This window comes from Protomyctophum bolini (assembly GCF_963924005.1).
Source record: "Protomyctophum bolini genome assembly, chromosome: 2".
In the NCBI taxonomy this organism is placed as follows: Eukaryota; Metazoa; Chordata; class Actinopteri; order Myctophiformes; family Myctophidae; genus Protomyctophum; species Protomyctophum bolini.
Genome location: NC_137863.1, coordinates 15189991 through 15214963, shown reverse-complemented (window position 1 = coordinate 15214963; position 24973 = coordinate 15189991). Strand labels below are relative to the sequence as shown.

General features: G+C 40.3%; 2 protein-coding genes across 3 annotated transcripts in view; one reads left to right on the top strand and one right to left on the bottom strand.

Annotated features, from left to right (window-relative positions):
- LOC308324811 (metabotropic glutamate receptor 4-like) overlaps positions 1-24973 on the top strand; it is a 154085-nt gene that overhangs the window by 11093 nt on the left and 118019 nt on the right. The window lies entirely within an intron of this gene.
- Positions 8537-8880, bottom strand: LOC308324826 (eukaryotic translation initiation factor 1b-like; the record flags this gene model as incomplete). The annotated part of the gene is made up of 1 exon (XM_080777132.1): positions 8537-8880. The coding sequence occupies one exon, from the start codon at positions 8878-8880 to the stop codon at positions 8542-8544; it is 339 nt and encodes a 112-aa protein (XP_080633258.1). The 3' UTR covers positions 8537-8541.

Sequence of the window (24973 nt, the reverse complement as noted above, 5' to 3'; positions counted from 1 at the left end):
TTAGGAGACAGTAAGATATGAATAGTGTCCAATCTTGGTTCACTGGGAACAATAGGGCTCCACAAGGAGCATAACGCATAAAGGAAAAATACATACAGTACAATACATTACTGAATGTACACATCTCATTCATCTCATTCTGTTAAGCTGTTCACTTTGTTTCCATATAATTTAGCAAGATAATGGTTATAACCAACGCCTTCATCAGGAAAAAGTAATTCAGCAATCCAAGTAGACCGGAACATTTTCAGTTTATTAAACCACCGGCTTTCTACGCATGGCTTTCTGGAGTGAGTAAAAGCACATATTATAATTTAAGAACATTAAATTATTATTATCATTATTATTATTATTATTATTATTATTATTATCGAAAACCTTCCCCTGGCAAGAAACATTGGTTAGGAGAATCATTGTTGCTCTCATATAAATAAAAAATACAAAATCTCATGCATATCTTTGGTTGAAGAGAGAAATGTCATGCTTGACACTAAACTCATTTATTCCCCCTGCAGCACATCTTGAAAAAAAGAAGCAATTTTCAAATTATCTTTTAAATTACACTTCAAGTAAATCCTGTGTAAACAGACTTTTTTTTGCCAGGACACCATGGAAATATCCAAAATCATGTATTTGTGTTCATAAAGGCTCTGTCTTTGCTTTTTAATACATGTTATTTGTACAATTTTATATATTATAGCTTTATAGGCGCAGCGCAGCCCTGACATTCTTGTCAAAAGATCCTTTAAAAATTTCTGAGTTAATGAGTATTTTCACCTTAGACATTTCTGAATCAGAGACATACACTGTTCATACAGCTACGTTCTAATTGCATCGCTCTAAAATATTGTGAATATATAGCATACAGTAAGCTGCCAGTCTTTGGCATACAACTGAAACATTTAAAATAAATAGTGTACATGCTTTAGTTTTAGGGGGAAAACAGTATCGTAATTGTTTTTCATTTATATGGCATTTCTCATTGTTTAGGGATTGATGAGTTAGAGAAAATTAGCTAAATATGTGGCAAATCTGCAAAAGAAAAATGCTTACTAGCTTTCTTCAAAAATGTGTTCATAAAGGTGTCTACTATAACATATAAATTTGTTCCAACCCAACTCCCTTTGGAAACTTTGTGACAGCTGCTGAAAGTTCGTGTACCATTAACAACCAATATAAAGCAACATTCCCAAGATTTCATTATGCTTTAAGTAGCATGTGACATGTCAAACTAGGGGGTTTTCATGATGCTGAATCCATTCCAAGCATTAGTTTTGCACGGAAATACTACTTGGGCTAAATTCGGCCATAGCCACTTGCCCTAATGTGTCCAAATGTGCTGCCCTCATCACATTTGCGATGACGGCTATGGGCAGTGTTTTTTGTGCAAAACTAATGCTTGCAATGGATTCAGAATCATGAAAACCCCCTAGTTTGACATGTCACATGCTACTTAAAGTATAATGAAATTTGGAAATTGTTGCCTTATATTGGTTGATAATGGTACCCCATCTTTCAGCAGCTGTCACAAAGTTTCCCAAGGAAGTTGGGTTGGAACAAATTATTATGTGATTGTAGACACCTTTATGAACACATCTGTGAGGAAAGCATTTTTTTCCCAGATTCTTCACACATTTTACTAATTTTCCCTTATTTGCGAATTGAGAATTAGTCATATTTTTCATTGCATTCAATGTTGTGGCCAAAACAGCTTGAATAAAGCCCCACAATACAATTACTTCCCCGAAGGATTGTAGAACAACATACACTCTTGTTCTACTGTTCTTTATTTCCCTGTAAACAGGCTTGTGACAGGCACACAGGCTGAGTGAGGACCCCATGTCACAAGTGATTTAGCAGCTCATTTAAGGGACGACAGCTAAATCAAGATAAACTAGCAAGAACTTGTAGTGACTAGGCATCTCCCTCCAGCCTAACCACTGTTTCAGAGTGAGGCAAACATGCCAAGATCACCATAGCACTATATGGAATAAGAAAAAATAACTACTAAGTTTGTGGATCCGGATGGGTTCAGAATCACTTTATTCATCATGGTAATTATCTGGGGACTTTGGTGGAAATACATTGAAGCTGCATGACATGAGCAGAAAGACAGATCATTATCTCTACTAGGCCAGAACAGCCGGGATGTGGATTATATTTTCAGTACTGTGAGTCTGTCTGTAAATCTCGGACACTGCTGGAAACTTTACACACACACACACACACACACACACACACACACACACACACACACACACACACACACACACACACACACACACACACACACACACACACACTGCCAAGGAACCTCATGCCACATTTTTCTAATAGGCATGGTGGTGCTATAAAAGACCATAGGTTGTTCAATCAAAAACTGTCCAGTCACACGCATGCACGCACTTCACACCACAAATCATAAACGCATCGTATATGCTCCAAGGTTTAATTATACATTGAGAGCCTCTAAACAACACAAGCCAGCGATTTCACTCAATGCCGCAGGGGGCACCAGCCAATAGTACACGGCCCTCACTGTGCCGTCATCCAACAGATGTTCTATTGCAAAGAACATAATGCAATCCACGGCATGTGTGATATCTGTCACCATTGATTCCATGTTCTGCGTTCCGCATATAGGACAGAGGTGTAGGAGTAGCTACTCAAAGTGCAGAACAAGAACAGCAGCTACTTCATAGCTTTTCAGCCTTTTCACTGACTGTAATGTGAGGGTAAACAACTGTGTCAGGGCAAATTAGAAATGTGCACACTATGATAACTGTGTTTGGTGTTTTGCATTCAGTGTGAACAAATAATGTTCACACTTCATGCACACACACACACACACACACACACACACACACACACACACACACACCCAAGAAATCCCAATCCTCACAAAAGACTCAGACACTTTGTAACATATATAGTAGGCTATAATACGGATAACAATTTGGAAAAACACTGGCTGTATGCAAGCTGGTTGAAACCATGTCCAAACGATTTGTATTTAACACCGTGTTCACTTTGTCCCTCTAGAATTATTGTGGAATATGAAGGCAGAGGAGCAATTGTGTTGATGTAGCTGATCCCATCAGCCTCATCCCAGTAGAGTAGAGTTAACATGTTGGATGAACCAAAGCACATTTATTTAACATGTCTATTAATTGCAAAAGAACGTGATGTGTCGTACTGCAGTATTGTGCTGTTTATGTTTTATATGTTTTTTTATGTCAGAGACGTTTGGACAGTTATTTTCTTGATGTCATCTAAACTGAAGATCACTTTATTTTGAGTGGTAATGTCACAGCCAGAGTCTGATCATTTTCAGTTGAGTCATGTGTCCAGGATTTTACAAGACTGAGATGGCAACCCTACTACCATCTGCCTGATCCCCGTGAAGTCCTGAACATAGAATTAGTCTTGCTCCTTTACAGTATATCCAATCAATCATTAAACAGTGTGTCTATGACAGCATGCCATTAATCAAGTTTTAATTAAGAAATAAGTAAGCTTATAGTTGTGTGCAACTGTATAAATGAATGGGAGCATTAGCCCTTTAAAACCGGGAAAGCATCTGTGTAATTTTATATTTTTGCTTTGGCTATTCAAAAATAGCAGATATAAGCTCGCAGCATGTGACTTTGTGCTGCACTGCAAGCTTGTACATCTGCTATTTTTGAACAACAAAAAAGTGTGAGAAATTTTAATTTAGAAAGCATTTGTAGAATCGGCCTCAGGTCTTAATTTGTTAGACAAGTAATGCTCCCCTTACTAGCACCCCTAACTGTCTGACAAGCAACCTGCCAATCAAAGAGCGACCATATACTGTTCCTCCTACTGCTAGAAACACAAAACTCGTCATGGGTGTCACCATGGCATCACTAAACTGCATTGTCACATTCATTTGCAGACATGGTTATCCAATTAGCCCTTCGCTAAATCCCACCCCAAAAAGTGATTGTCCAATGCCAATCCAAATAGTTTAGCAACTGTTGCTATGCAGGTCAAGCTTTTGCCACCTCATAGCTGACAGTGTTATTTTGCATGGCTGTGTTGTTGAACACATACATAGCTTTACGTCAAGAAAGTTACACTACTGACCCACCCAGGTGATGGCAATAATACTAATGACCGTAGTCTTACCGTGCAACATGAAAACTCTGGTCAGGTGGCCGTTTAAAGTTGATTTCTCCCTCTGTCATTGCCTCGTATTTCTAGACTCATTGGGTCCCATTATTACAGTCTTTGGTATGACAGGGATCGAACCTCCTAGTTTCAGCCTGGCTCCCAGTTTCAGGGCGGACACTATAACCACAATTAAGGCCACTGTCTGGTAAATATTTCAACCATTGCTTCCAGAAGATGGCTCATTTATTGTTGTAATCTTGTTGTAACATTCCAAATCTGTCTGTCTGACTGTCTGTCTGATAATAATCCATCAAGCAATCATGGAATTTACTGTCATGTTCCTCAGAGGATGAACCTTGCTAAATTTGGTGACCCCATGATCTTTCCTCTAGCACCACTAACATTTTCTTCTAAAAGGAAGATTGCCATTAAACGTATTGAGTACATTCACGCCCCCTGGATGATGAACCTTATTTGAGTGATCCCAAAAGCTTTCCTCTAGTGCCACCCTGAGGCCAACATTTCTTTGCACACAAAATATGTCATACTAGCTGTGCTCCCTTGAGGATGAATCCTACTGATTTTGGTGACCGCATTCTAGCGCCAAAACATCCACTTCATCAGCTTAGCTTTGCTTTAAAGCCTTTGCTGTTGTTTTCAGGATGTGCTATCAATTCTTTATTTTATTTTCAACCCCAGATTTCTATTAAGAATTTTAACAGCACAGCAACTCAAAAGAGTATCATGACATAAATATCCCTGAGGATATAGCACTTATGATTATGAAAATACTTAATTCCAAAGTAGTCCTCTAAGGAGGGAATGTTGAGTGGAGGGAATGTTGGGTGGTTCAAATCACTTTTGTCTGGTTGAGTGTAAATATCAGCAAATCCTCCAGGGGCCACTAGCAGGACTTTAGTCTCTTAGGGGCAGACTCAGAGGCACACAATTAGCACCTAAATTGCAAGCTTTGTGGAATTAACATCTGATTTACCAAGACAGCAGTTAATCATGCAGACAGAGAATATGACTGCCTTCTAGTAATTTTGCATTTGAAGTCTAGCTTTAAAGGTTGGAGTGGCAACCATTGCTCATAAATTAAATGTCACAAAAAAACAAAACAGAACAATTATTTTGTGGCTTGCATTACAGATTATTGTGTTTTCTGTTTCTAGAAATGTTCATTGGATGTGGGGAAACATATTTACAGGTTTGTTTTTAGTTCAATGTTTGTTTTAAAAACACCATTGACAATGAAGGGAAAATTCTTGTCCCTAAAACAAACATTAAATGCCATTAACAATAAAGAGAATGTAATGTTTGTTTTACATCACCATTACATCACCTAATCAACATGAGTTAGACTTTAATATATTAGCACCCCTCACTTCACACGGGTGTGATTTTTATTATCAGTGGTGTAAATTAACAGTAGCCTATCGGTGCCGGACATTTACGACCGTCGTTCAGGCTTCCCTGCCTATGATTAAAGTTACCTTTGAACAGCCACTGCACCGACCGTTGAGTTGCTTAAAGTTACCTTTGAACAGCCACTGCACCGATCACTGAGTTGCTTAAACGGTGTAATCGCTTGTCGTAGAGTTGAAAAGTATTCCAAAGTGGCAATCACAACAAGAGACCGGACGAGGAAGCCACGCGCTGCTCGGCAGCTTCCACATTGTAAACAATAGGGACTCAATTTCCAAACTTCTATTAGATGGCTCTGGCCAATACTTTTGTACTTTTACTCAAGTACATTTTGAATTCCGGACTTTTACTTAAAAGTATCTTAAAAGTATCTCTATATTGTATTGATACTTTTAAGTAAAACATTTGAGTACTTATTTATTAGTTTGTGCGCTACAACAGAAAATGGGGAGGGAGATGGGGGGAAGACATGTAATAAAGGCCGTCGGGATCGGGAGTCGAGCCTGCGGCACATTGCCAGACTGGATTACCAACCAAGGTGCCTGGACCAGTCCACTGATCCATGGCCCAGGCCCATATTTGACTTTTAAATTAATTATTAATCTATTGACTACATTTTTGTTTCCTTGCTGCAATTCACCTGTTGGCATTTCCACCACCCGTCCAATAGCCTTCCTCTGCCTGTGCTAATTTAAACTTCTTAGAGGCAAAGAAAGTCCAAAACTGATCCTTGCAAATTGTATGAGTGTTGGTAAATCCAGTTGAATGTGTAATCACCCACACAATCATATACTCCTATTATTTGTGTGAAACTCCCTTAAATGCATATGCGTACATCAATAAATAAATCTTAAAAAATGCATATGCGTATAGGAGAGAGGACTCTTTCTGATAGATTGCATACATGTGATAGATTAGATTATATGGGGAATTAAGTGCCATAGTAGCACCACAGTAAGGGCGGGGTTGGAGTACAATAGCTTGATCCTCCGCAACCCAAATCCAGATTGTCTAGTTAAACTCCCACGACAGAGATAGCCTTTCTCACCCTTGATTTGATGTAATCTCCCAACAAACCATTGCAGAGGGCACTGTGTGGATGCTGACACTTTTTTGCTTGCCCTACAAGGCTTACATTAACAAACAGGTTCAGTTCATTTGGATGTGCCAGAGTTCTCTCCACTGTAGTGGTACTAGTGTATACTGTACTGCCTGTAGCCCACAATCCTATTAACCTCTCGCACCTCTCTGCAGTTGCTGTCTTGCAGCCTGCCCTATTGGCCCTGTAACAGCCCTTGGCCTCTGCCAGAGCCTTCTTCAGCTCCCTTTGGATGACCGTGGCTTCTTGCACTAGCTAGTCATATAATCACATTCCAGTGAGCCAGAAGCATATTTCTTAATTCAATGTCATGATCTGTTGGTCAACTCTCGAGACAATTGTCTCGAGAGTCATGACCATGTGAATGGACTGACTGAAATTACAATTGAGCATCATTATTAGTTATGATTTCTAGAATTCATGATATGCAGCTTTCAGCACTATATTATTTTCAACGGCCAACATTTTCTGGCTGTGAATATAAACGGACTATAGATGAGTTGACTGCTTTAGAGGTCTAGCAGCAGAAACCACGCACATTGTTATTTGTCCTCCCCATTTCAGTTACTCAAAGTTCAAACTAACACTAGGCACGGTGGCACAGTTGGTAATGCTGTCGCCTCACAGCTAGAAGGTCCTGGGTTCGATTGCCGCTCGGGACGCTGTGGGTGCTGGCGGTGTGTTTCCTCCTCCGCGTCATCAGTGCACATACCCGAGGCGGGGTATGGGCGTGCATGGTCCACTGCATGGTCTTTGGCATTTTGGCAGCCTTGCCATTGCCACCTGGAAACTGGTTTGGATATATTCCATGTCGCCACGGATAGATTTCTTTGGCGTCAAAGGCTGTTTCTGTTTCCTATACCTATGGTCTTGTGTAGCTATAGATCAGAGATCTCTGTCTATGTCTGGGGAAATCTAAATTCAATGTATGGGCTAACAAACTTAGGCCCACTGCTTGAATTGAATTTGGATGTCATACTCGCATATCAATCCAGGTATGTGATTTGGGAGAAAAAAAATAAGTGTATATACACTCATGTGAAGCCCACCCTATTTATATCGGCCACATCTCCCTTTATCAGTGTTTGTTTAACTGCTCCACATTAAAAGACAATATGATTTATGTCATACAGTAAGAGCTCTAAACAAACATTTAAAGAGTTCATAGACTTGACTGCCATATGATGTAATTTTCAAAAGCCATGCATTGGAGGTTATGGCGCCCTCAAAAAAAAAAAAAAAACTCCAGTGGAGGACCCTCTCTACACCAATTATAATATTATCTTCAGCTGTGTTTTTTCATTTGCTTGTATCATTTGTTTAATATAATTGGAATTTAGGTTTAAATGAATTGCAGTGTAAGATAGTAACCTAAATAGTATTGCCATAATTTGTCATCAGCATAATTAACTTGAAAGGTTTTATTTTGGATAATTGTTTTGACTCGACTTATTTTATATTTAAACATGTACAACACTGCAGTACAAAACAACATTTTTATGTACTATGCGTATCCTTTACACAGCGCAAGACTTCAAATAAAAAATACACTCACTCGTGTCACTACGTCTCACGGGGGCATGCACAAAAGGAAGGAGGGGAGAATAAAATAAGATGTAAAAGAAAGAGGGGTAGGGGTTTATAAACATCATCACCACTCATCCCTGGTGTGCCCGCTGCTGGTCTAGGGGGTATTGGTGTTCCATCATGTTGGCCAGACTCGAGGCCTGTTCATACAGTTTTCGGTGATGAGATGACCACTGAAAGAGCTGGTAGGGGCCCTAAGAGGGGGAGGCCTACAGCATGCATGAGGGGAGTGGGGGAGATGGGTGATTCAGGACTGGAGGAGGAATGACAAGGGGAGAGGTCGCCGCAAGCTTCTAGAAGCCGTGGACTTTGAGCTGTTCCTTCTTGGCCAGGTGACCCTCTGTGAGGAACGTGCAGATATTTGTGCGCTGGTCTCCCTGCAGTTGGATCACCTCACCATACTCTGGGTGTTCAATCACTGTCCCGTTGCAGGCAAACTTCTTCTTGAAGGACTGGACTAGTTTCTGTAGTTTCTTACTGTCAGGGTCACTGGCGATGCCCTGGACGGTGGTGAGGGTCTTCCTACCGTTCCTCTGCTGGATTCTTATATGGATGTAGTCCTCTGTCCCAGCTGCACCATCAGTTGCATCAGCAAAGGGGTCAAAAGTCCGGAGGTTCTGGATAGCAGACATACAATAAGACTGGCTTTCCTTTCGGATAATTACTTTAACTGTTTTGTTCGTATTGGACAACACTGCTTCTTTTTGCTTCTGCTCCGTTCAAATGCTGCTCACAAAATGTACTCCAGTTCTCAGGTTTCCTGTATTAATAAACCAGCCTGTGATGTATGTCATTTATGACGTCAGTTGTCATGATGATGTATGATTCCAAATTTCCAAAAGGTTTCAGCCACATGAAATTAGAGCGGTGCCCGCGGGGCCTCTACAGCGGTGCCCGTTGGGCACTGGCCTACTTGAAACGATGCAAGTTGGAAATGGATGCCCCACCCAGATATTATGCGTTGGAGCCTCTGGTGCCCGTTGGGCACTGGCCTACTTGGAACGATGCAAGTTGGAAATGCATGCCCCACCCATATCCAGATACAGACGTCAGAATGATGTCAGAACAGGCCAGATCCATACAGTATATGGACCCTGGGCAGGTGCCCTGTACAGAAACGGGCAGAGGCCTTTTGGGGGCGGTTCTGGACAACCGTGGGTCCAGCTGACTCGACACCGGCCACTGCACCCCCTGTGATGGGGTGGAACACGCGTCTCTAATTCAAAGTCGAGCAGGGGAGTTGAGCATGGGGATTTCTCTCTCATGCATGCTGACGTTGACAGAACATTGTAGTTAGGGCAACCTACTGTAACTACAATTCATTGTACTACTATTCATCAGTAATGAGAAGACAAAATTAAATGCAAACATCTATGATTGGCTAATCTGTGATTAGCTGGATTGGATTTGAGGATGAAAAGTGAGGACACCAATTGTGATTGGCCGGAATGTGATGATGTATGATGATGTATTATTGTGAGTGACCGGAATGACAGAAAAGTGAGGACGCCAATTGTGAGTGGCCGGAATGAGATGATGTATTGATGTATGTTGATAAGAGCGCCCCTCACTTGACATTCACAGTTTCACACGGGTGTGATTGTTTCCCTATATCCTTAAAAGGTTGCTCCTCTATAGCAAAGGTTTGGGGTTGGCTCAGGCTGATGCATTATAGGATAGTTAGTTTAGTTATGATTGTTTTATTTCAAAGAAAAGTAGTCTAATTGTTGAGTTTTAAATTGGGACATTATGTAAAAGGAATATTGGAGGTATTTCTGTGCACAAGACATTTGATGCTGACAGGTCCGGCGGTTTGCGAGACTGCATTGTGAGCTGCATTTTAGGCACTCTAAAACTACATATAGTGGTGCCTCCTGTATGTCTAACTAGCGTCTGTACAGGGAAAGGGATTTTGACCTAAAAAAGTCACACCATAGTTACAATTTGCAATGTAGTAAATCATTTTCAGGCAGCTGTCTGGTGGTTTACTGTACATGATGCCAGTAGTCCAAACTGTATGCAAATGTTCTGGAGTAATGCAGGAGTCGTTCTTTAATTCGGCATCATTAATCCAAGAACAGAGCAGAGCGTGTCAGGGTTTGGTAGGTTATGCAGCCTGATGGTTACTGGCAGAAAGAACAGAAGTAGGATGATGAGTATGTGGCTGAAGGCAGGGCTGGGTTAAATCACCACGGGCCCTGAGCTAATCATTTCTGCAGGCCCCCGATGCACCATAAAGCCCTTGAAAGAGCCTGCTCTAGTAGATCAGAGATCAGAGGGTCAGTCTTGTAAACCGAATGTCGGAAGGTTAAATCTCCATACAGTGTACATATACAAATACATAGACACATGAAGACCGACCATTCTCTCAAACACAATGTTGTGGAACACTCTTGAGGAAACGAGCATGTGAAGGTATCATATAACTATTTATTCAACTCATTATACAACATGAGTTATAGGTCTAATCTGGCAAGCTAAGCAAAGCGAGCTCGCCTCCATGTACTTCCTGGCTGCTTTTATAACCTCTTTCCTTTCCTATCAAGGCAGGCATAATAGAAACTATTCTTACCCACACTACCAATCACATGGTGTTTCAATTATATATCTTAAGTGTTTGAATATTTACTCAAATACATTCATACAATGTATATGAATCTTGCATATCACTGCATATAGTATAGAAATTCCCTAACAACAACATCCCTTACCTCACAGTGTGACACAAACTCAGCAAATCCAATAAACTAGGTTTAGGCCATGCTGAAATTGCTCTGCATTCAATGAAGGCATCAAACATATGCTATGCTTTTCCACAATCGTCGCTTGTCAAAAATAACTGATGTACACGGCCACTTATTTTCGGCAAGCAACACCCTCTTAAACGTAAAACATAAATTAAATTGAGATGGAGAGACATAAGTTCAATGTCATCATTAGGAAATGTACTCTAGCAGTCATTATATTCTAGCAAAAGCAGCTCTCATGAGGAAATGCCAGTGATATCTTTCCTCTGGCTTCACATTAACACAGAAGGTAAGATCCGCACACCGTTCTTAAGCTCCCAGTAGTATTGAAAATTATATAAGCACGCCTAATTGAATAGGCGTGCTTATATACAGGTCAACACGCTGTCTTTGCAATGAGGGTAGTTACTGGCCTTATAGTGCCTTAATAATGTATCATTCTACTGACTGGCTCTACAACTTTGTATGATATATTGGTAGATGTGGTGGGTGTGTCACTCAATTACCCTAACTACCCTCATTGCAAAGAAAGCTTGTTGATCCTATATATAAGCACACTTACTCTCTTGTAATTTAATTCCTGATGAAGACCCGATGCGGTCGAAAGTCGAAACTTTGAATCCTAAATAAAATACTACTGGGAGCTTAAGAACGGTGTGCAGACATCCTACCTTCTTTCTGTATGTATATTTTTTGTTCAGCACTCGTCAACTTTTTTGAGATGTGCGTGTTTCCATTTTGGATCTTCTTATTTCACATTAACACAGAACATGATGTAAATTAAATGTTCTGGTAGTCCTTGTTGTTGTATGTATATAGCGAGGGAATTGTATCTATCTATTGAGGATTATTACATAATAGCTGGGTAACTGAAAAGAACAGGGTGCGTGGCCACATTCATTTCAATGGAAAAAGGGGCGCCATGTTCGGTTCCGCAAGCTATTGAGTACAGAAGCTCTTCAATTAAATTCCTGCTCATCCGGGAGGGATATATACTGTAAGTGGCTGGGGTGGCTTCAGCCCAAGTAGCCCATTGGGTCATGCGCCCCTGGCTGCAGGTGCTCGTAGACACAACATGTTCCATGATGAATGCCGTGGTATCCCTCCATGATGCACAAGGTGTGCATAAAATGAGAAGCAAACTGCATTTCCTGGCCAGTCTGCCTATTTAACCCATTCTGACCTGAGATCAGATTCATACGAGGTTTCCACTGGACACACACTGGTCTGATGAACCCATTCTGACCTGAGATCAGATTCTAAAAATGTCAGTCGTTCTTCGAATTTTTCAAAAATAGCAGACCTACAAGCTCGTATCGCGCCACTCGGTGGCGCGATATGAGCTTGTAGATCTGCTATTTTTCAATAGCTAAAGCATAACATGATGCCAACACCAAAATGGGTGCCCGGTCAGAATGGGTTAATAAATGGCCAGCATGTTTCTAGGTGCAGAGTCTTGTGCTTTTAATACGGCGGACAATTTTCCACACCAATATGTCATTTGCATGCACCATCTGAAACTGCAGGGCCTGTCCATTTGCAGGTCAAAGCCACAAATGGATGGCTGTCGATGCAGATGCCAAATCTATCCATAATAAATGGTTTTCTACTGAATGTCTTGGCTACTACCTAGCCTAGATTCTATATATACAGTGTGTATATTATACACACACACACACACACACACACACACACACACACACACACACACACACACACACACACACACACACACACACACACACACACACATGTAGATATAACATCGATATTATGATGAGCAACATATTATTTATATGCAGGGCATTTTGTATTTTGTTTGGGTGATCCCACCAAAACATAAAGAAAGCCTTGGCCATACTCAAATTGGCTGCCTGAATAAATTGTAAGAGGAGTATATATTTGTTTGGCTGGAGCACATCAGCGGGTCAACTCAAATTAACATCTCTCCAGCATTTCATACATCGTCCAGCCATATGCTAGTGTTTTGACCTAGTTTTCTCACACTTTGTGAGTTATTGGAAAAAGCAGAGATAAAGAAATCCTCAACACGAACTGGAGTCGGTTTATTTGCCTAGGACAGCTGATGTGTTTGTTTGTTACACTGTGCTTTCGCTGTCTCTGTCAATCAGAGTTTACAAACTGTCACCGTGCTTATCGCCTCCGCTCATCAGAGTTCGCAGATCGTCATTGGGTTCTTTCCCATGCATGCATTTGCAATGTATTTACAAATCAGCAACCGGTCAATTTTACAGATATAAATCATATAGGCCTACAGTAGGAAAAATAGGGTTGGTGGGGACCCACATAAATCATGACTCTTATCAAGCCAAACACAGTTGCAGCTGTACAAATTATTGACTCAGACTCCCATATTGCAGTACAATTAAGTCGTTCATTATCTGTCATCTTTTTAGTTTTCTTTCGTCACCAAAGAAATGCTCTAGTTCAACCAACTCATGTAGTTATCGATAGGGTTAAGTTAGCCCTTTTTTATGTTAGGAAAAACTGTTTGACTGCAGACTGATGCTACGGCATCAATCATGCCTTTTCATGCTGCTCATGCACACTGTGGCTATTCCTACAACACTCTGTCTAAGCCAATAAGAAGCATTTGATGAAGTAGCACATTTCTGAGCTATCAGACAGCCATGGTGAAAGAGACAGGAAAAGAGCATAGAGAAAGGTGATGATTAGATGTAACAGTGTCTCAAGCTCGCGGCCACGGCCCACACACACCCTATGACTTCACAGAAAGGTCTGCAGTTTATGTGGTCGTAGGTGCTCTATTTTTTATAGTATCAGTTATGTGTTATGGGATGTGCATATCAGCAGGTTTTTGAAACCCTTATGCCCATACCTAACACCATTCCAAAAATCAAGAACTATAGTTACCAAGTGCACAATTTTATGATTTTTTACATATTAAATCCCTATTCGAGGGATGACTTCCGCACACTCGGTTACATTTTATAGCAGGTGCGTATAGGTCCTGGCAGAACAGCAAACGTTTTAAGGAAGGAGGAGAGACCCGCACACCGCCACTTGCTGGTTCAAGAAGTTTATTTTAAGAGTCGTAGCAACGTTTCGGCCTGGCATGCCTGAAGAAGGCCGAAAGGCTGAAACGTTGCTATGACTCTTAAAATAAATGTCTTGAACCAGCAAGTGGCGGTGTGCAGGTCTCTCCTCCTTCCTAAACATATTAAATCCCAGCTTGTAGGCCTTTTTAACTCCTGTGCAGCCATCGTGGACACCATCTTGAAAATATTGCCTTTCCAGAAGTATTTTTTTCTCCTACATTTTTAGTAGGCCTATGTTATTTAGCATACCCAATAGTAACAGAATCCATTGAAAAATCTCTTCTATCAATAATTCGGGGTTTCAACCATATACTGGCCTATCTAATATTGGATTAATTGCAAATGCAAACAGACCACTAGGGGGTGAGCCCACCTCATTTGCAATGGTTTTTGAAAACCTTTTGCCCATACCTAACACCATGCCAAAAATCTAAAACTAGTCACCAGGTGCACAATCTTGATGATTATGCACAAATTCCCTCCCAGCTGGCAGGCAATTTTCAAAGTGCAATATAAATAAAATCAGGGTTGAAAGTGGGCAGGTGCGGAGCGACCCTGCAAGAAGAAGTGACAGCATGCCCACCAGAGGCAAGCACAGGTAATAATAATAATAATAATAATAATAATAATAATTTTGTTTATAGCACTTTTCTAAGTAGTACTCAAATACGCTTTACATGTGTCTTGGAGAAAAATATTAGGAGATGGAGGTTGGGGTTACTGTTATTTTACAATATAAATTCTTGAATGATAATCTGTTTCTCGTGTATGCCTCAAATACAGAACTGATCAAATTCAGGTTTGTGTGTCTTAGTACATGCCATGGGCTTATTCTAGATATCTGGTACAGTATATGGTTGAAGCATTCCATTTCCTTGTGATTATGGTATAAATAGGAGTATAGGACTTGTTACAATCAATCATGTTATAGTAAGTGTAATGAAGTATAGGTATAACTGTGCGTCTGTGCCAACATGCAGTTTTCTATGCATTGGCATTGGTGTGTTTGACCCCTCCTAAGCGCACCGCAAAGCGGTGTGCCCTCATTATAAATTCTGGGAGCTGTTTTTAGGTGCCTTTTGATTTATAACTGGCTCATAATAAATGAAAAGTAAATTACAAATGATGAGAGACGTGATCACATCAATTCAGATTAGTTTTCTTCATCTCATACAGTACTCTCAGTATGCAAGCTTTAGTCTTCACTGTTAAACAGATGTGGCAGTGCCTGAGGAGGTAGAGCAGCCGTCTGGGATTGGGAACCGGAAGGTTCTCGGTTTTGTACATTGTAATTGTAAAGCTCATTGGAGTAGTCGGAGGATGGCTATAAAAAGCACAATAAAATGCAGTCCAACACACTGCAATTCAGTTTTACATAGAAGGCAATGTTATCATAATACTTCATACTATATGTCTTTCTTGAGAGATTAGAGTGGAAATAATTCTGGTATAATAATGGATTTAGGATTTGTTTTTATGTCCGGATACCCTGTCCTGACCTGCAGGACGGGCTTCAGACGCGCTTCCCCAGGAGACTTAATTGGCTCAGATCTGAACCCATTTGATTTGGTGCCATTAGGAACCTGCTGATGGTTGCTGATGTCAACCCTAGGCGAACCCACAACCTTCCGCATGAAAGGCATATGCTCTAACACTCTAGGGCAGCCCTAACTCTGGTATTATAATAATAATAATAAATACCAAAACTGCTTTCCTGTAAAGGGTTACAAATGTTCAAGGTTGTAAAGGCAAAAGGTTAGCCTGATATGACACATTCAAGTCAATTGAATCAATCAATGTGAATCATTCACAGTCAAGTGATGAGTCATGATGATGAGTCATTTGTCTGACTCTGAAATTAGTTCTGTTAACAAACAAGCGTCAAGGCCACAAGACACATATTTAATCTGAACAGATGTCATAGTCATGCACGCCAAATCTATCATTCACAAAATATCATGCAAACAGCTAATACTTCCATAACCTGATAACCAGAATGAGATTTCCAGATATGCCTGTACCACAGTTTCTATTGAATTTTTGTCTTGTTCTAAATAACCACTTTAAGCCCTACTTCATATTTGAATCTGATCTATAAGCTGTTTTTATTATTGTGTTATTATTATTATTATTATTACCATAATTATTATTATTAATTATATTGTTTTTTACATATTTTGAACGGTTTTGAAAACAAAATAGGGACACCAGTGTAACACAAAATGGCACAGATGCTGGCATTGTCTAAACTAAAGGATGTTGATTAACTGTCATTTGGTATTCCTGTGTATTTTTCTTCTTTTTTTAACCGATGTATTATCATGTCATCTAGTACAAGTAATAGGCTATAGTCAAGCAATCAGACACAATCCCAAACTGTATCTTCAAGCTTCAATGAACCTCCATCCAAAAGGCATGCCACCATCTGTTAAGTTGTTTTAATGCCATCTATGACATTTGTTGGTTGAAATGCTCATGCACATGTATGTGTGCTTGTGTTTGATACTGTTTGCTCCAATTATGCATGTGTGTTTTAGTAACATGTAAAGGAGAATTATGACAATTTATTGGACACATGCTTTCATTAAAATCATCAAAGCAAGCCACATGAAAACAGACTATTCCCAGATGGCATGCACAACACACTGTCAACAAAAGTGTTTTCAAAGGTTAGGTCATCTCATTCAGCAATTCACAGCAATATCACTCACACATATTGGTAAATATTGGTTCTCTAATGGACACTGGCATGTGGCAGTGCCACATAATTACTGAGTCTTTGTCTGTTATTCATGAGAGCAGAGGTACTCAACTGGTTTCACACTGAGATATGAATGTTACACCGACCAAAAAGTTGTGACTGAATATACAGTCAGGCGGTCATTATTGGAAAATAAATCCCTTTGGGGAGAAGCAGGACCTGCGTTTCTCCTGCAGCGTCACATAAACCACGACAGGGTGACTAGGGCTGACACAAAGCAGAGGATTGTAATGGTCCCTTACATATGTCGGACATCTCGGACATGTGTTGACATCTCGCCTGAAGCTACGACGGTATTTGACAAGTGCTAATCTGACTGTGATAGAAAATGTAGGGTGTGTATTGATTCTTTACGGAATCATACATGCCTGATTAAACACTATCAAGCTCACGTTTACAGATCAGTAAGCTAATTGATTGCACGATAACGCACGGCTAAGTGTTCTTGAAACAAAGGAACTTCACACTGGGTGGGCCACTTATCATCACCTCATAGCACATGGAGTGCACAGCGCCACATCAGGCAAGGTTGGACTCTCTTGTCAATGGTAAATCATGAGATAAAGTTGAGCTAGTAATCACAGATGACAATATGTCACGAAGGAAACATATTGAGTCCCTCGCCAACACTGCCACTGTTTCTGCTGACAGACAAAAAGGTCGATGTGGTTTATTATTGGACAAGATGATTTATTGATCTTTGATGGTCGGGGCCCAGTCTTTGGTGGTTCCTTATCATCCTCACAACAGCTGTACAGGTGATTACACCTGCTTACAGATGATCACGAGTGCTATGAACTGGTGTTGAACAGGGGGAAATGCCAGACTGTCTCTGCAAACATAATCACTGTCTGCAAGGAGTCTGAACAGTTCTTATCAAACAGCTTGGCAGAGCTGACAGATCGATTGTCAAGATGCTGAATGCCAGATTGTTCTGGGAGGGAGAGGCTATATATACCAATACAGCGCATTTCTCTGTGGTGTCTCCGGCCTCATGAAAACTGGACCATTCATAACAACTTTAGTGGAGATTAAGAAAAGCTGCCTGAAGGACTGATGCAGGGGTGAATGAGTGATTATTGCATTGACATACTTTCGAGACATCATAAACAGCAAGCAATTTTGGTTTGACCTATAGTGATAGCCACTCTGGCACTAAATTCAACAATCTCAAACACAGGAAGTAAAACACAAGCCAACAAACCGAGATTCTCCTCAAGCAATTGGTGGAAGAAGTACTTATATTATACTCTATTATAAGTAAGAGTCCTGTATTCAAAAATATTGGCATAAACATGTAGGTAAAGTACCAAAGTAAAAGTACATAAATGTACCGGGTCAGCGTCATTATTCCGACGGCGTGTTGGTCTGACTCTCCCCATTACGAACCCTGTCCCTAACCCTAACCGCAGGTGAAGCCACGTTGTCAGACTAATGCGTGGTCAAAAATTATGAGCGGATCCCCTTTGCACCTACCTCCCAAGTGCAAGGCTGCACAGTTTGACAGTGGACCTGGGTGCAATAGATTTATAGCCATGTCAGGGTCCCCCAGAGGCCACAGGCACACCGTTGCTCCAATCATCACCAAACATGGCACAAAGCCTGTTCATTGATCTGCCATGACAATACAAATGACACACACACACACAAAATGCACCATAGCCATGGCCATAACTCGGTGACCATTGCTCTGAACAACAATATTATTATTTTAATAATTATTATAAATGTCCATAAAATTTGCCTTTTTTTTCTTTCTTTTTTTTCATAATTTCCTCTACAAAGTCCTAGTAGTACAAGTTGAAGGTTGAAATCTTTTTTTTTTAAGTAAAAAAAATATATCCGGGTGTTACAGTACAGTACTTGAGTACAAGCAATCAAGCATACTATACTACACTATAATGTACAAGCAATTTACAGTACCTTCCACCACTGGTGCCAGTCTGTTTCTCTCAGTGAGCGTGCGTAGTGTAATCAACTGTATGTGTGTTGTTTAGTGTGTCTTCATTTATGAGCTGTCTTGTTTCTGTGTGAGAGGGTCTGGGGGGTTGTTTGTTTCTGTGTGAGAGGGTCTGGGGGGTTGTTTGTTTCTGTGTGAGAGGGTCTGGGGGGTTGTTTGTTTCTGTGTGAGAGGGTCTGGGGGGTTGTTTGTTTCTGTGTGAGAGGGTCTGGGGGGTTGTTTGTTTCTGTGTGAGAGGGTCTGGGGGGTTGTTTGTTTCTGTGTGAGAGGGTCTGGGGGGTTGTTTGTTTCTGTGTGAGAGGGTCTGGGGGGTTGTTTGTTTCTGTGTGAGAGGGTCTGGGGGGTTGTTTGTTTCTGTGTGAGAGGGTCTGGGGGGTTGTGTATGTTTCTGTGTGAGAGGGTCTGGGGGGTTGTGTGTTTCTGTGTGAGAGGGTCTGGGGGGTTGTTTTTTCTGTGTGAGAGGGTCTGGGGGGTTGTTTGTTTCTGTGTGAGAGGGTCTGGGGGGTTGTTTGTTTCTGTGTGAGAGGGTCTGGGGGGTTGTTTGTTTCTGTGTGAGAGGGTCTGGGGGGTTGTTTGTTTCTGTGTGAGAGGGTCTGGGGGGTTGTTTGTTTCTGTGTGAGAGGGTCTGGGGGGTTGTGTATGTTTCTGTGTGAGAGGGTCTGGGGGGTTGTGTGTTTCTGTGTGAGAGGGTCTGGGGGGTTGTGTGTTTCTGTGTGAGAGGGTCTGGGGGGTTGTGTATGACTTAGAGTTTGAGCATGCTAGTGGGTGCATGTTTTTACGTGTGCATGTGCATTTTGAGGTTGTGTTTCTTAGTTTGAGAGCACCAAAAATCTCTTCCTGTTTTGCCTTCAAAATATTCCTGCACATCTCCCTCCAACAAAAACAAGACTACATAATAAGCCTACTCAGGAAACCAACTAAATATAGTCTAGTAGTTCGTTCTCTAAATTACATATTTAGGAGTCAAACAAACACATTCATTTAAATACAACCTCAGTGAAAATCTCATATCTGAATAGTAACTTGATAGACAGTCTAACAGCAGGGCAGAAATATTTTGTAACTTCTGAACTTCTTTGAAGAGAAGACTTTAATCAAGTAAAGTCCAACTCCTATTCAATGGCCATGACCCATGAGTAACGGATCCGAATTCAATGGCCATGAGTAACAGATCTAATTCAATGGCCATGAGTAACAGCATGTTCAGGTGTCTCTGAGTTGCCCTCTCAGTTCATTTTTAATCCTAGACGTTTGGGAAAAGGACCATTCTTACTGCAATGTATACAGTATGTTGGAAAATCCACAATCAAGCATTGTTTTTAGACATTTTGATGGAGGCATGTTCAGTCCATCAGGTTTAATGTAAGATCTTAAGTGAATCAGTGCAGCCTTATTGGCGTTTTGCCCAGGAAAAAACAATGTTTACTAGTAGTAGTCCTCGTGGTTTTATTTGTGCTAACCTTCTTTTATCGCAACAGTTCACAAATCTTGCTGCTGTGTTCGCACATTGTTGTATTTCTCCCATCATCTCCCGTCATGTTTTCAAACGCACTTTGGGTGTATGAAATCTGTGGGAAGTTTGTGTCTCTGATGTCTTTGTATACTGTACATTTTTGTATGCAGTGGGTGCATAGTCTGTCTTCCCATGGGAGCGGGTCTGTCTGTGCTATTTCTCTATTGCAAGGCATTCAAGTATTCACTCAAGTATTCACTGAGTCTGTACCTCATAGTCAAGGTTTTCATTCACCATGCTCAGGTATTCTGCCAATTATGTATATTCTCTATTTAGAGATAAATTGCATTCCATTTAGCTTTGGTTTGGGGTTGTCTCTTTCCAGTATGTCACATAGCTTTCTTTTTGTTTTCTTATAATGTGGTTAAGTCCATCTGGTAGCTTGCGTTTGAGTCCCTGAACCACCTGACTAAGGGGGCATCCCTGTAGGGTTTCTCTATGGTTGATGGCTATGTTGTGGTTAATTTACATAACATTCAATCTTTTTTGAGGGGCGCTAGCCCCTCCTATATACATCTTTTCGTCACAACACGTGTCACATTTGCCATTGACAATGAGAATTTACATCATAATTATGTGTCTGAACAAATCAGCTTGTTGTGGCAACACAAACATTAAATGCCATTGACAATGAAAGGATAATTTTACGTCATATGTAGACAAGCAATTTTTTAAACATTGCATAATGGTTAAAAGATAAAAACACAAGTTGACAAATTAATTCATGAGGAAGTATATACATTCTTTTATTGGATGATGATTGTACGATGATAAGAGCGCCTCTCACACGGGTGTGATTTTTTTATAATCATACTACCGGTACTACTTTTTCCACAATGACATTTACTCTAATAGTTATTACAATATTGTAATAAATTGTTATATTACTTTTGCTAAACAACTTATTACCGTATAATAATCTTAAGGCCAGAGGGGCCCCCATTGGCCCCAGTGCCATGGGCACATACTCATTTTGTCTGTGTGCATAATCCATTTTTCATGCGGGGCAGTGTGGGATCATTTGAGCGTGTGTGTGTGTGTGTGTGTGTGTGTGTGTGTGTGTGTGTTTAGCTCGTCTGTTTGCCCGAAAAGGCCACTGGGCCTGTCGGGAATCGCTGAAGAATGTTTGTCAACCCACGCCACGATGGCTCTGTCTAAGACTGTGTGGAGATTTTTACCCAGACTGCAGACAGTCTGCAGTGAGGCATGAGAGAGACCATTACACACATGTCTAGTGCACTCAGGATGATGAAGAGATCAGGGAGCCCCATCCTCCCATGGAAGCCGTCTTTGACCAATAAAGTCCATGCAGTCGATACCGGCCTCGGCCCCAGCCGTGGCATCGCCCCGCTCTGTTGAGTTAACACACACTGACAGACACATGTGTAAAGTAACAAAGTACATTTACTCAAGTACTGTACTTTCAAGGAAATTTGACTTTTCACGGTAATATGACATTAATAATTTCTCTCAAAATCTCTCATTTTATATTGTACTTTTTACTTGGCTATATAATTATTTGACAACTTTAGTTACTTTGTAGCTTTAGATTATTGATACAAAACATGAATCATCAAATTGATCAATAAAGATACCTAGGCTATGCTTTGGCTTTTCGAAAATAGCTCTACAAGATCTACAAGCTCACAACTTGTACATCAATTTTTTTAAGTTATTTTACAATCCTTTTTTAGTTTTATACTTTTTTTTTAATACATGGCTTTTACTTAGTAGTTATACATTTTTGTGGGCACCTGCTGGCCTAGTGGTCCAGGCGCATGGCCTGACGCGCGTCACGTGTTCGAGTCCCGTTCATGATGACTTTTGCTGCATGTCTCTCCCTGTCTCTTTCCTGTCCATCTTCACTGTAACTATCAATAAAGGCACAAGGCAAGGTAAAAAAAAGTTTTACATTGTTGTAGTGGGTCGACAAAATCAAACTATATGGTTTGATTTTGTCGATAAAAGGGAGTTGACCGTGGGTAGATATGATTTTTGCCAGGAGAATTTCTTGCCAAGTGAGAATCAAGCTGCTGACTGTGGTGGCCATTAGAATATATTGTGTTTGCGTATAATGAGTTTATAATACCACCAAAGCTTTCATTCAGTGTTAATGTGACATTTGTGGAGTGGAACTCTCAAAATAAATCTTTGAGACAGACAACTGCGTTGAATATATTATAATGGAGCAGAACGTGGCAGTAGAACGAGTAGTTTCTCATGTCCCACTGGGATTTATCTTACACATCACAAGTAAAATAGATACAGTAAGTAACAGAAGTATACAATATGCAGAACATACATAAATTAGTGCAATAACTGTGTCAGTACAGTAAATCACGGTTATCCGTGGCATACTGTATAGGATATCTAGCACAATTTTAGCAATGTTGCCAAAGGAACCGTGTTGAAATTAGCAGCACTATAGGCTACAATTAGCTCTGATCCATATGCGTTTCATTTAGAGCTATGTTACTCTCAACTTCCGTTGCTCGCATAAATGCAGACCAGCCTCTCCTCTTTAGCGTATATAAAAAGAACGTTTTTGCTACTCACCAAAACAATGGCGGGTTGATTGTGTATTTATTGCATGTAGTCTCTATTCAACAGAAAAACAAAGTAGGTCTACAATACATCGATTTTTCGATTATGTTCTTTTCTGCTCTGAGCTGTTTGACTTCATTTCACATAGCCTTTTGTGTTGTACTCATCACTGATGTGTACATTATTTACTGAGGTTGAGCTAGGCTCTGTCAAATAGCTCGAGTTCTCTCACTGACCCTATCTTGGTACAAATAGAGACGGTCATTTAGATTTGTATCTCAGATGTTATCACATCCTTTCAGTGCTTGCCACCCAATCCATTGTAAAGAGAGGAGAGGAGGAGAGCAGAATGTAGGAGCTTAAGCTGGCCATACAAAGAAAAGTCTGATGACATGTTCATGAAATGTTTATTCTGTATACTGTACAGAAGACTTTCTTGGAAGCTTGGACATTGACTTAAAGTGAAATATAGAAACACGTTCTATGCTTTCAGAGCAGTGCTTCCAGGAAATTGGACATATGCGCATCTACAAGTTTCAGAAGTGTCTAGCAAACTGTACACAGAAAGTTTCGTTTTTAACTGCCACTGCTATTGTTAACAAAGCACTTTGAAGAGCGGTGTGACTCCATGCCTTGCACTGAAAAGTTGAGAATATTTAAACTTTTATTTGTTTTTATAATGGTCTTCCTAACAACGTGTCTCAGTGTGATTGACCCTATCAACCCCTAATCCATGTAAATAAATTAGAGCACTCATTAAGAACACAGGCAGAAAATACAGCTGCTTTTACATTCAGGCTTAATGAACACTATACTACATTTCAGTGTAACATTATGTCTTCCTCAGAGTAACCTGTGCAAGTAACAAGCAATCATGACAGTAAAATGGTATCCACTCACAGATACTAAAATGACAAATTGAGCTAATGAAAATATAAAAATGAATGGTCTCTAATCTCTACAGAAACAATGAACAAAGAAGTATTTAAAATAAACTGAGTATTAGCTATGCACATACAATTTAAATGGTCAAAGTCATATGAACGTGACCATTAAGAAAACATGACAAAGAAAAGTTATCTTACGCCCCCGGGTTCAATATTATCAGACTCATACAAACCAATATGTTTCACGTTTCCCGTCATGACAGTAATAATAGTATATTCACAGATACTAAAATGACAAATTGAGCTAATGAAAATATAACAAGACATACTGTATTACCTAATCATATTTGTCAGGTGAAACAAACGCTGTCTCTGCTGTGCATCTTTCCTGCTCTCCAGTTTGCTCATAACATTAGGCTGTGTTATCAGTCGCTCCGCCGAGTCCGCTCCACTGCAGTGTTTATAATATAAACACCACTATCTATGGTTGAGAGTGTGGTCTGGGCATTGCAGACCTCCGCCGTGCCCGTGTCATATAGCTTTTGAGGCAGTCAATCATGACTAGGTTGCTAATACGCGATTGGCTGGCGGCGTTTAGGTGGCTTGCTTACATTTCATGAGCTTTCATTAGTCAGGTTTCACCTGACAAAACAATAATGGGTTCAATATTATCAAACTCGTACAAACCAATATGCTTCACGTTTCTTAAGTCATTACAGTATGACTCTATTAGGCTTGTCTGTGTATGTAAGTCTGTTTGTTTGTTTGTGTATTGTCCAGACCAGAACTACTCTTAAAAACCGTCACAAAAACAGTCAGCACCACATATCACAGATTATTTTCCCCATTTTTACATCAACAATATATATATACCGTATAATATAACTTTAATTTTATAATAAAAGTCAATGGGGCTCAGATTACGCTGAAACCTTGCCCGCATTTGGAGTTATAATTATGTATAGTCTTTAAATCCTGCCTTTTTAATGACCCGATTAAGAGCTACCTGTATACATTATACAACGTAGAGTAGGGTGCACCCGTGTCATTTCAGTGCTGTGTCTATAATTTTTCAGAACAGTGTTTGTAAAATGTCCCTTAATAATTCAAAATAGTAATCATTCATTGACACACGGTCCATGTTCTCTAATTCACACAGATGATACAAGAACACTGTATGAAGTTTGACACAAGACATAACTCATTATACATCGTACCATTGCAGTGAAGCTC